This window comes from Microdochium trichocladiopsis (genome assembly GCF_020744255.1).
Source record: "Microdochium trichocladiopsis strain MPI-CAGE-CH-0230 chromosome Unknown B0I36scaffold_3, whole genome shotgun sequence".
Lineage (NCBI taxonomy): Eukaryota > Fungi > Ascomycota > Sordariomycetes > Xylariales > Microdochiaceae > Microdochium > Microdochium trichocladiopsis.
Window position 1 is genome coordinate 2326831 of NW_025763546.1, and position 12884 is coordinate 2339714.

The following is a 12884-nucleotide window of genomic DNA, read 5'->3' on the forward strand; positions in this document are numbered from 1 at the left end:
AGTGAGAGGGGGAGCCTTAGACGAATGAGCTCACCTTGAGAAAGACCCGAGACCCGCTGCATGGCAGGGACGGGCAGGTGGAGAACACGCAGCATACGCCGAGGCAAGTGGTGTGCACTGGCAATAAGGACGGGCCCCACTAAAACTTTTTCTCTGGCGGGTTTCGCAGGTGAAAGTTAGAGCCTTGGGGGACCTGACCTGCTGCGTGCAAACCCAGCACGGATCAAGCACTTTGCGCCAGGCTCAATTCCTTGCGATTGCCTGCCACCGTCGCCCAGCACAACTTGCCCGACATGGCACCTTCAAAGTCCACGCTGAAGCGCAAGGCTTCAACCGCCCAGGAAGACCCTGCGGTCCTTTCTGACGACGAGTTTGGCGGAGTCGCTCTGGAAGGCGTTCTTGATGGAGAATCCGACGACGAGGACTTCACAGACAACGACGACGACGACCAGAACGATAGCGACGTCTCGGGCTCCGAGGACTACGACGAGGATGAGGAGGACGATCTAGCCAGCGACGATGTCCCCTCGGATGGCGAGAGCGCTGAGCGCAAAGTGGCCACCAACGGTGCCTTCGACGACGAGGAGCTGGGACCCAACTACACGGTCGAGACCGACGCCAATGGCGGCACGAGATATGTCTACAAGGAGATCGACCCCGTCTACGACTCGGACGACTCGGACGCCAATGAAGGCGCCAACACAATCGGCAACATCCCTCTCTCCTTCTACGACTCGTACCCTCACATTGGCTACACGATTGACGGCAAGAAGATCATGCGCCCTGCCGCCGGCGATGCGCTCGACAACCTGCTGGACAGCATAGAAGTGCCCAAGGGATGGACCGGCCTGACGGACCCTCAGACAGGCAAGCCGCTGAACCTGAGCCAGGACGAGCTCGAGCTCCTGCGCAAGCTGCAGATGGGCGAGATCCCGGCCGAGGGATACGACCCTTACCCAGACACGGTCGAGTGGTTCACATCACAGATTGAGGAAATGCCCCTGAGCGCGGCACCCGAGCCCAAGAGGAGATTCCTTCCCAGCAAGCACGAGCAGAAGCGGGTCATGAAGCTCGTCAAGGCGATCAAGGAGGGGCGCATTCAGCCATACAAGGAGCCGAAGAAGGAAGACGAGGAGGAGGAAGAGGTGGATGATGATCTTCAAGCATATGGTAAAGTCTCCCATGAGATATTTGGCGATCTGCTTCCAAATGACTGACAACTAGAGACAGATCTCTGGGCCGACGAGCAGCCTCAAGCACCGCACATCATGAATATCCCGGCGCCCAAGCTCGCGCCGCCAGGCTACGACTTGAGCTACAACCCGCCACCCGAGTACCTACCCGACGAGGAAGAGCGCAAGAAGTGGGAGGAGATGGATCCCGAAGAGCGTGACAAGGAGTACCTGCCTCAAAAGTACGACTCGTTGCGAAAGACGCCGGCATACGATTCTTTCGTCAAGGAGAGATTCGAGCGGTGCTTGGATCTCTACCTGGCCCCCAGAGTGCGCAAGAACAGATTAAACATTGATCCGACGTCTCTACTGCCCAAACTGCCGAGACCTGAAGAGGTGAGATTCAACCCATCCTCCCACATCCTTTTCCTCCAGTGCTTCAGACTGACTTTTGTTCCTTGATAGCTCCGCCCCTTCCCAACAGTAGCTGCCGTAGAGTATGTCGGCCACGAAGGACGAGTGCGGTCAGTAGCGGTTGACCCCACAGGCGAGTGGCTGGCCAGCGGCGGCGACGACGGCACCGTGCGCGTCTGGGGCCTCCGGGACGGCAAGCAGCAGTGGTCCGTCAAGCTGAGCAGCGACGAGCCCGTGGAGACGGTGCGCTGGCGGCCGGGACAGGACGCATCCATCCTTGCGGCCGTCGTGGCCGAGGACATCTTCCTGATGATCCCCGCGTACGGCAACCCTGAGCTCGAGCAGGCAAGCCGGGACATTCTGGACGCCGGCTTCGGCTACGCGACCAACGCGAAACAACTCACCACGGCCACGGGGGCCCGCAAGGACCCTCCCGCGAAATGGATCCGGCCCGGCGCCCGCCTCGAGGACGAGGGCGTGCTGCTCAAGGCGACGGTGCGCGCGCCGATCCGCACGCTCCAGTGGCACCGCCGGGGCGACTACTTCTGCACCGTCTCGCCGACGGGCCAGCGGAGCTCGGTAGCCATCCACACGCTCAGCAAGCACCTCACCCAGATTCCCTTCCGCAAGCTCCCTGGGCTGGCGCAGACGGCCCAGTTCCACCCTTCGCGGCCCCTGTTCTTCGTCGCGACCCAGCGCATGGTCCGCTGCTACGACCTGCAGCGCCAGGAGCTCGTCAAGGTGGTCCAGCCGGGCGCCCGGTGGATCTCGAGCTTCGACATCCACCCGGGCGGCGACAACCTCGTCGTGGGCTCCTACGACCGCCGCCTCCTGTGGCACGAGCTCGAGCTGTCGACCCGCCCCTTCAAGACGATGCGGTTCCACACCGAGGCCATCCGCGCCGTCAAGTTCCACCGCCACTTCCCCCTCTTCGCAGACGCCAGCGACGACGGCTCCCTCCAGATCTTCCACGCAAAGGTCGTCAACGACGTCATGGAGGACCCCGTCATCGTGCCCGTCAAGATGCTCAAGGGCCACAAGGTCGTCAAGAAGCTCGGCATCCTCGACGTCGACTGGCACCCGCAGCACCCGTGGTGTGTCAGCGCCGGTGCGGACGGCACGTGCAGGCTGTGGCAGTAAGAGGACGGTACTAAGAAAGGTGTTTGAGGAGGATGGAAAAGGGGAATGGTGGGGGAAAACTCTGCAGGTGTTCCGGTCAGGAGTATCTTGCATGAGGGCGCGTGTATATCAACAAAGAAGGAAACATGCACAAGCGAGAAGAAGAAGGGAGTCACATAATAGCGACGGCGTCATATCATCGTTTTGGACTAGGGCGGTAAATATAAAGCTAGAATATGAGACAGAAAGGAAAAGTCATTACTATTCAGCAAGGTCATGATAGAGTGTGCATGTGTCCTAACACCAGGCAAACGTTCTCCGGGCCGACATCGCTCCGACCGCCAGACATGACATTGACTGACCTTCGAGTTCGTGAAATTGACGCGAATGTTACGAATCATTGTTCGCCAACGATCCATCCCTTGAGAACACGGAGAATAAGAGACAAGAAAAAAATGAGCAAAGAACGCTGAGGAACGATGACAAACAAAATATTTTGGTGTACGGCGAGCATCATGGGCATATATTCGTAGATGTCGTCCATGCATGCTCTATGCGGGTGCGGATGCAGATACAGATCATGATGCTGATGCTGATCTACTTTGTATAGAAAATGTATTTTGGAATGAGCTGTGCCCCTTTGCCGGAATTCTATGACATATGCCGCGGGGGATGCTGCCGTGATTGAGTTCGTATACCAATGTACTGGAGAAATGTCGCTTTTGTCTTGACCACGGCCATGGGAGAAGTAAGTTGAACCCAGGATAAGAAAAAGATGTCGATGAGGCGGAGTTTGCTCATGGCTGGAAATACTTTGCAAAAATAAATATACGATTGGCAGAGGAAAAGATGAAAAAGTAGTCGTTTGTAGTCAAGACAAACGCCAGGATTGAAGAGACAAGGTATTGTACGGGACTGTGTCGGTTTGAAGGGTGTGTGAGAACATCTCCAGCCGCGCAGTATGAGCCGTAGAGATACCAAGTGGTCAAAAAGCGGCGTCCAGCTGGAAAGCGACCCGGGGCAGAAACAAGATCGTATGACCTCGCATCAGCAATCGAACAAGGTGTATAGTAGATCCAAGGCGGCAGCTGCGGCCATGGCGCGCGCATTGATCATTATCGTTCTGCGCCACAGCTAGACGAGATTGCTGATCAGCATCTCATCGATGGAGAAGGGTGAGGCGGAGTCGTCGTCAAATTGCCCTCCTGTGGCGCAGACGAACAGGTCAGTGGCATACGGCCCTTCTTCTTCATCACCAGGATAGGTGACCGGGCACCAGGAAGAGCCAGTCATGACGCTGCGGCTGCTAGTGGTCGACTTTGCTCCCAGAACCAAGCTTTCACTAAGCCCGAGAGCGGCAGGAGTAGGGGAGCCACGAGTGTTGGCGAGTAGAGCAGGAGGCAAGGGTGCCCAGCTTTCAATATTGGTGGGGTAACTTTGAGCGTGACTGATCTCGTGAGCAGCCATGGCATGCTCGGTGAGGTCGAGTGCTTGATATGTTTCGACGTCGTAGCCAGGATCGAGGCAGCGGTTGTCTAGGACGTAGACAAGATATGGCCGAGCTTGGTCGGGTTGATCGGGGTGGTCGATGACGCCCTTGAGAGTAGCCAAGGAGTCGATGGAAGGTTCATATGCCTCAGCGAGGGCCGGAATTTGTGCGGAGGTAATCAGAGGACTCTGGGCAGGCTGGGAGATGGCCGTGATCTCGTCGTCGTCTGTCAGATGAGCCTGAAGGAGAGACGCTTCGAGATCCGTAGCGACACGGCTAAAGCGCTCGTTGAGGACGGGTGGACGGTTACGGCAGTAGAGGCCCGCGTAAAAGTCGGACGAGGAAGCGGGTGCCATGTCGGCCTCACAGCCGGGGCACGGAGCCTGCTCATCATGCAGGTGGTAGGGATCGGTGATGGCGGCCATGGTCCGATGGGAGGGAGTGTGTGTCTGAGGGAGTGCAAAGTCCCCGGAGGTTTGAAGGCTCAAGGAGTGGATGGAAGGCGCAGAGCAAGGAGGGAGAGGCGGGCGAGGTATGATTTACGGAAGAGGGCAGAGAGAAGGAGCGGGAAGGCAAAGGCGAGAGATACAGAACGTGCAGATGTACAGCGTGACTGGAGAAGGGCTGGGGACGGAGAGGAAATAGAGTGGACAAGGTGAGTTGAGAAGTCGGGGAGGAGCAAGCGATTTAAGGCCTATCTGGCGGTGCGCGCACACGACGGGGCTTCCACGCGGCGGTAACTACAGCCAAGTAAGAAAGTACTACATGCGTCAGGGACTCGAGCCGCCGAGGTGTGGTGATGGCGGATGTAGCTGCGTGTGGGTGGTACCGACCCTCAGGCACAACCCGCCCACCGGCAATGCGAAGTCGGAGGGTCTTCCCCAATGACGTGCCCACGGAGCAAGTCTCCCTCTCATGCCCAGCCCTTGGGGACTCCCGAGGTCGCGACAGAATAGAGCAAACAATGAAGAGCGTACGCTTAGCTACGGCAGGCAATCCAAAGGTTGCCTCGAGCCGAGTTCCAGGTACCTGGTGGGTGGTGCGCGCACCACCAGCTAACCAGGCGTGCCCACAGGTGCACGTGCTTGACTGGGACCTCTGCCGGCATGGGCAGATGGATTCTCTGCACCACAGAGTTGGAGCGGCGTCATCTTATGGAGCAGATGCTTCCCCTCGTCAGGGCAGGCGGGCAAGTCGACGATGCAGGCCGTCTGCATCGCATCCTGCGAGCCGACATGGCTGTTTAGCCAAAGGTCGGCGCGACAGTGCTACTGAAGAACATCCATAAAGAAAGATACCTTGGTGATGAGGATGTCGTGACAGCAAGACATGGCGTGGGGCCAGAGTCGAGTGTGCGATGCCAGTACTAAGCAGAGAGGAGGGATGCAATCAATCAAGATGGTTCGAGGCAACTGGTCCAACTTCGTGCCGCTTCCAACCGCCCAGGTCGCCCTGCAGGCTCAAGGTTGGCAGCCCGCCTCTGCAAGTCTAAGTGCAAGCGCAAGTGCAAGCGCGGACCCGAAATGCGGGGGTGGGGTCGACACGCCGCTCCAGGGTCGTTGTGCTCCACACAAAAACTTCGGAGCTGCCCAGGTGGGATTACCTAGACGAAGGTATGCGAAGGTACGTCCTTCCGCTGGTCGACTGTAACACAGTCCTCCGGGGCTCCCTGTTGGCACGCCTTTCGCAGTGCCTTGCGCGGTTTGCCTCGCCTCCACGCACCAGGATGGCTCCGGCATGCAACTCGTCCCAACCAAGAACGTGGACAGCGTGCCGAAAGTAGTCGGCCTCGCATCGGCCCGCTCCAGGACGAGCCGCCAGACCTCCAAAGACCCGTCATATTCCGCTACGCATACTGAGCCAAAGCTAAAGTAAGCTTAACTCTGGCCCAGAGTCGACCGGTGCAGCACATGATGCTGCCAAACTCCAGCACGCACCCCACTTCCGTCTGATCTGGTCTTCTAGAGCACCGTTCCCGCTCGAGAGACCCCTACTAGTGCCCGCCCCGTCCCGTCACAGAGGCGGCGCCTTCACGGTAGATCAATAGGTGAGCCACGTATCAGAGAACGGTTGCAATGTCGCACCCCGCATCTTCACATGCCCCCATAAGTCATCATCGCTGATCCCCTCCAGTATCACTTCAGACGATGCCACAGCATTGAGCTGGCTTATTCTGTTGACCGGCACGAAGCAGAGGGGTGGAGTGCATCCTTGAGTCTGAAATGGCAGCAGTGAGCGCAAACGTTCTTCCCTCGACAACCTTGACCTGTACTGTCCCCGTCCCGCTTGCCAGATCGACCGATGCGAGCAGGCAGCATCCGTGACAGTTGCCTTATATCGCGACATGTCTACCGAGAAAGAAAAAAAACAACGCAAGGTCGTTGAACGCACGTCTCGAGCCAGGTGCCGAGCTTGCGACGGCCCCAAGCATGCAGGTTTCTCGGCCGCGCAAGCTTGAACATTTGAGTAACCGCTGAGAAAATCAGCTCCTGTCTCAAAAAGTGCATTATTACGCAGGGCGGTCGTCATGTGCTTACGAAACGATGCAGGACAAAAGGCGCTGTATTGCCCTCTCCAGCCCTGTTCCATCCGCGCCAAGTCCTTGGCGATCGTGGGCCACACCTGCATTTCTCTTGGCATTGTGATATGTGACAACCAAGGAGACTCGTGGGCCTGATTGCCTTTGACAGCCTGGCATGGGGACCTGCAATAATTACCGTCCGTGCGGAACGGGCCATGAGCACTTCCTGACAAATCGGCAGGACACAAGGGTCTTCTTCTTGGACATCTGTTGGCGAATCATCGCTGTAAGCTGGACGACCCAAACGCTCAATAGCATATAGTGCCGGACGCACATCGAGCAGGTCGCTTGACAACTGTGTATGTAGCTGACGCATTGTTGAAGTCGTAAACAGCTCTGCTGCAGTCTTTCGACTTGCAAGCCATGGTAACCACGCGAGTGTCAAGTGTATTCTTGTTCGAGGCTCTCCAACACATCAGTCGCGAGCTCAAGACTGCACACGCCGGAACATCCTATACCGCGCGCGACGGGTTATCATTCAGCTTCGCACAGCAGATGCCCAATCTACGTTGGTACATTATGCAATCACATTCCCGGACAAAGTCGTCCCTCGTATGGTCATAAGTGGGGGTAGGTTGTGGATTACCCCTTTGTCAACAGGCTATCGGATACACCTTGCAAACAGGCTATCCCGGTGTTCCAGCTTCCCATACCACCAATCAGTATGGGGTTTTAGGCTCATTGATACCCATATTAGTACAAGCCGTTGTTCAGTCCAGGGTCAACGGCCAAACTGGCCGTTCTTAGTTGCCTATGGAGACTTTGACTTGTCGATGAGCCCGTGTATCATGGCAGGACGATTTGCGAGCAGTTCCGCTCCTTGACATAGAGTTAATTGAACTATGGTACGGCTGTCAAGTAAGTATAGAAAGTCGAGACATGACCAAAAGCCAACCGCTATTCGCAATGGACACATTTGAGGTCATCATTGCAGGGCACAACAATATCATCTTTCGCCTCAGACCCATCTTGTCAACATAGACCCGCTTTCTTCATCTTGGGTAGAGCATACCTTTTAGCACCCCTCCCACCCTGATTTCTATATCCACGAACAAGAACGATGTCGTCCAGTCCCAAGTCCGTCCTCATAACCGGCTGCACCGATGGCACCGCCGGCGCCGCCCTAGCGAAACAGTTCCACCTGCGCGGCTTGCGTGTCTTCGCGACTGCCCGCAAGCTGGAGAATATGGCCGGCCTGGCTGAGATGGGCATCGAGACGCTCGAGCTCGACGTCACCAACAAGGAACAGATCCGGGACGTCGTCGAGAGTGTGCGAGAGAAGTTGACCGCGGGACCGGACGTGGAAGGAGGGGAAGGAGGAGACCACCGCACGGGTGTCGGTGCCAAGGAAGCAAAGCTTGACATCCTGGTCAACAACGCCGGGTACTGGAACTTGATGCCGCTCGCGGACCAGGACCTCGACGCCGCCCGGCAGATGTTTGAGATCAACTACTTTGGGCTACTGGCCGTCACGCAGGCCTGCCTGCCCTTGCTTGTTCGGCCCCCGGTAGCTGGAGGAGGAAGGGAGCAGCAGCAGCAACACAGCATCATCGCCAACGTGGGTAGCATTAGCACCATTGTGCCTCCGCCGTACCAGGGCGTATATGTGGCCAGTAAAGCCGCCGTCGGCGCGCTGACGGATGTGCTGAGACTTGAGCTTGCTCCTCTCGGCGTCAAGGTCGTGCAAGTCTTGACGGGGAGTGTGGCCACTAGGTTTCTGGAAGTGCCGGCGTGGAAGCCCGAGGCTGGTGCGCAGCAGAGCGCGTATTATCCGGCCTCCCTGATGGAGACGGTCGAGAAGAGGACGTACATGGATATCAGCAAGGCCATGGAGCCGGAGAAGTATGCGAAGCGGGTTGTCGGGCATCTGCTGGGCGGATTGGAGAACAGGCGCCTGCCCAGGCAGCTGACGAGAGGCGCCTTGGTGTCGATGTTGCTCGTCGCGGCGAGGCTGGGGTTGCGGGGGATGGTGGAGAACATGTTCGTGAAGCAGAGCGGGCTGGGGGATGTCGTGACCATGAGGGCGGAGGCGGGCAGAGGTGATTGAGTAGGTGATTTGGGTTCTCTTCGCCGGGTATAATAACTCTAGGACATTAGCGATATAGTCACCACTTTCTTTGAATCTGACTAAATTTATGAAATAAAAGACGTTTGTTTCATGGGCAGATTGAGGGAGTCCTCTTCTTTGTGTGATTCAGTTGTTAAGCCGTTTAGCGAAAATCCTGAAATCTCTGTCCGCAGAAGCATTGCGTCAATCGTGCCCATAAAATTGAAGCTCTGCTTGATAACCACGAAAACCACCTAACTTGCCAGAACTGGCCGAGAACTCAACCTTGGAATGTTTCTTTATATGTTAGTGACCCGCTTTTCAGTTCGTTTACACTTGGGCAGGGGTCCAGCTGCGCTCAAGTGGGGCTGTCGCCCGGGCCGGTACGTACCGGTGTCGCCATCGCGAGCCGGAGCCTGACAAATCCGTCCGTCGCAAATCGTCAAATCCAACACTACTCTCTACTTCTGGCTTACGACACCACCTAACACTCACTGGAAGCTCCGGCATTCGACAGAACAGACATTCGCGACCGCTCTTCGATCACTGGCAACATATTCCCAACTCGACATGGCCGCGCAACGAGCTTCAATGCGTGAGTTCGCCCCCTCCTCCACGCACGGCGCAAGATCAGATCTGCTCTGGCGACATCCCACTCAACACGGGCCCTGTTCGAGCCGCAAGCCGCGAGTCCTCCGCTGACACACAATCATTTGAGCCGCGCAGCTTCTCTCATCTCCCAGCCAGAGGCCCCCAAGCCGACACTCAACTCCGACGCAGCCTCCAAGCCCAAAGTACGCCCTCCTTCGCCTTGACCCTTCCACAAACAAGAAACTTGCCCAGGACCACCGCGGCACCCTCGGATCCTTCATAAAAAGCACCCCGAAGACCTCTTATCGGTAGAAAAAAAAATTGTGCTGACCATAGCCAAACGCACCCTCCAGCCCTGCTGCGTATGCAAGGACGAAAAGGCGCAGCGCGACGAGTGCATGCTCTTCTCCAAGACGGCGGACCCGACGATAGAGTGCAAGTCGACGATTGCGCAGTACAAGAGCTGCATGGCCGGGTTCGGCTTCCAGGTCTGATCTGTGCCTCCGGGATAATCATGGGTTACGACCGTTGTTGTTGATGATGTTGGCGCGGGTACTCAAGAGTTCCGGGTAGGGCGATGTTGACGAAATAGACGACATGATGGAATGCTGCTGGCATGATACTCAAAGGGTTGGGGTGCCGACGGTACGGTGGCAGGACTCAAAGAATACGGGTCGGAGTTGTGACGGTGCCAGAAGGGCTCATCGTCGAGCGCGCCTTGGGTGTACAACAGTCTAAGTGAAAGCAAAAGCCTCCCGTTTGGGGTAGGGTTAGATCATCTGTATATTTTTTGTAAAACAAACCGTACACAATTAGAGGACGCACCTGGAACATGTGGATCAGACACTAGTGGTGGAACCGCCTACTCAGGCAGGTCGAGTCAACACAAGACAATCGCGACCGCCTGGAAGACATCCTACCAGGAAGACCACAGACATCGGTCGTCTTGACCAGAAAAGGAACCTGCCTATTTTTCGAGCTTATTATCAGTTCCATTGTCTCCTACCCTTCCTCTATCCCTGGGCAGTGTGCATGGTGGCTAACCATTCGACGTTTCTGTGGCGCATAAAGTTGTCTGGTTGAATAGAGCGATGCCAGGAGTTACGCAATGGAAAGAGAGAGAGAGAGAGAGAGAGAGATCGACAAGATCGAAATGACATAAAACCTAAGAAACAATTGAACGGCTAGAAACTTCGTACGGTAACATCAAAAGAGACATGATCTCGTCCGCGCATCCTGCCTGATTCCATATTACCTGGTGCAGATGCAAGTCTGACTGGGGACGCCCATCACACAAACCGCCGATGAAGGAATGCAGCGAATACGACATTCCCAAGCCTTTCACTGATCTCTCTCTCTCTCTCTCTATGTCTCTCTATCTATCTATCTGCATATGTATGAATATCATATATATTATGCTTGTGTGTGCTCTTGTGTGCCCATCGACTACAGGGGGGCGGGCCATCGCAAGCACTAAACGTGAGGACCTGTGGGTGTCCTTCACGATCGAGTCCTTGTGGTAAGAACTCAACCCTCGTCTCCTAAATGACTTGTATATAGCTGTTCTACGGGCACCTATGGGAGGACTCATGGAAGCCACCATAGAGCCATGCCCGTCGCCGTCATGATTCGCAGTCAACGAATACTGTTGCATGACGGGCAAATCGGGAATGCCCTATGGGACACCGTCGTCGCAACTCATCTGAACCAGGAGAGGCGAGCTCATGACTAAAAGCTTACTCGCCAGGCATGATCACGGTCATGGCTAAGACATTCGAATCGTCGTCCAAATCATCCTGCTGGCCTCGACACTCACCAAGGGGTCTCAAGGGGCCTACTCACCCCCATAGCGACGCAGCAGTACCCGAGGTTCTGAAATTTTTATGACAAAGCACGGTGAGCCTCTTCTCGTGTCATGGTCAACATCGCCCAGTCCAGCCTTGCCTTCGCGTGATTTTGTATCCGATTAGCCGCGCTTGTTCGTAACCCGTGTCCTTGACGCCCTCTACAGAAGCTCAAAGACCATCCATGGATGTTCCAAACTCCTGGCCAGCCTAGATGGCGCCAGATGGAGTACACGTTGGCTCCTGGACTGAGACGGCGGTTCACTTTACCAGCTTTCCTTCTACACTTCACCAGCCTCGGCACTCGTCGCTATCTATATGTTGTGCCTTCCCAGCTGCCTCTGGTTCCACTGGGTCAAAGCAAAAAGGGGGTGGAAGACTTCCCATTTAGACCATGGTTCGTGCCATGTTTCTTGTTTGCCAAACCACCCGCTCTCTCGACCTCAGCATACATGCTGCACAACCACCGAACAAGAAGCACTTTGTTTTAGGCTTAATAAAATCCAAGTAGGCTGAAGTTGCGGACCGAGACGTGTACGCCATGCTGTTTCGCCGCCGCCGCCGACGCCGTCGAGTGTGTGGCACAAAGCACGGTCCCGACTTCTCGGGTTTGTATCCAGACTCCAACCTCGGCAAACCAGCTCGGTAATGAGGCCTGTCGGATGAAACCACCGTAGCGTAGGCTTGCCGTTCGGTAAGAAAACGGATTGCTGGACCACTCACCCTTCGCTGTCCAGCTTTCCGCTGTTATTCGTGCTCAATATATTGGCCCGGCGCGCACCTGGCCGGGTAAAGTCGCATTTCCAGCTCAGCTGGGCACTTCCTGGCGAATCGGTCGGTTAAAAGCAGCATCGTACACTGGTCATCAATTTTGCCCCTTTCAGCCCGATCTGTACTCGCGATCCAAGTAATCTGAGCGATCCCTGCTGGTCTTCGTCCGACCTGGGAAAACATAAGCCAGGTCCCTTGCTTGTACCGCCCTATGGGGCGTCAACGAGCAACACGCGAACAGATGCGTCACGTCTTGAGCCGCATTTCTTGGCTTTGTGGTTCCTTCGGAGGAAGGGATAAGTCCCGGAACCACGTGATGCTCACACGTTTCTGCCAAGAAGGCATGCCCAAGGTCCATGCAAGCACTTTGAATTACCGTCGAGTTGGTTTTGGCATGTCATGAAAGGTGCATGCCGAGCGCTCAACACCTGAAATTGGCGGTAGCGACACCGGGCAAGTGTCACTGGGGAGGTGGAACTGGGCAATCCCTTACTCATCTTGCAATTGGTTATGAGCCACCCCTTACTTGAAGGCTGGGGTTGTATTGGGTCAGTTCCGACTGCCAGAACGTCTCCTGGTCAGTCTGTTCGCCCAGCGTCTTGAAATGTCGCTGGACGTCGCCTGGCTGTTGTGGGATCATGCACATCAAGTCGGTATGTAGTAGTCAGGTAGCTGGTCCTCGCGCAAGTCGTCCGGTGTTCGCTGGTATGCATCGCAGTTCGTGCCAGCATCAGTCGTTATGTCACGGGGTCGAGCCCACGAGCGTAGGATCGGGGTAGATCACGAGCGGGAAAAACACTTGCGCCAATGAGAAACATGACAGAAGTGGACTCGAGTCTCCTTGATGGGGAAACAT

The 12884-nt window shown here is 56.0% G+C and overlaps 3 protein-coding genes across 3 annotated transcripts; 2 read left to right on the forward strand and 1 right to left on the reverse strand.

Annotated features, from left to right (window-relative positions):
• The first annotated feature begins 193 nt into the window (after positions 1-193).
• Positions 194-2877, forward strand: B0I36DRAFT_264404 (eukaryotic ribosome biogenesis protein). The gene is made up of 3 exons (XM_046151183.1): positions 194-1170; positions 1231-1568; positions 1638-2877. Exons 1-3 carry the CDS (start codon positions 294-296, stop codon positions 2724-2726), a joined length of 2304 nt encoding a protein of 767 aa, XP_046015374.1. The 5' UTR covers positions 194-293; the 3' UTR covers positions 2727-2877.
• Positions 2878-3839: 962 nt separating this feature from the next.
• B0I36DRAFT_360675 (uncharacterized protein) lies at positions 3840-4619 on the reverse strand (the record flags this gene model as incomplete). Its single annotated transcript, XM_046158351.1, has 1 exon — positions 3840-4619. One exon carries the CDS (start codon positions 4617-4619, stop codon positions 3840-3842), a length of 780 nt encoding a protein of 259 aa, XP_046015375.1.
• Positions 4620-7835: 3216 nt separating this feature from the next.
• Positions 7836-9907, forward strand: B0I36DRAFT_360676 (uncharacterized protein; the record flags this gene model as incomplete). Its single annotated transcript, XM_046158352.1, has 3 exons — positions 7836-8617; positions 9541-9616; positions 9767-9907. The coding sequence occupies 3 exons, from the start codon at positions 7836-7838 to the stop codon at positions 9905-9907; spliced, it is 999 nt and encodes a 332-aa protein (XP_046015376.1).
• Between the last annotated feature and the right edge of the window lie 2977 nt (positions 9908-12884).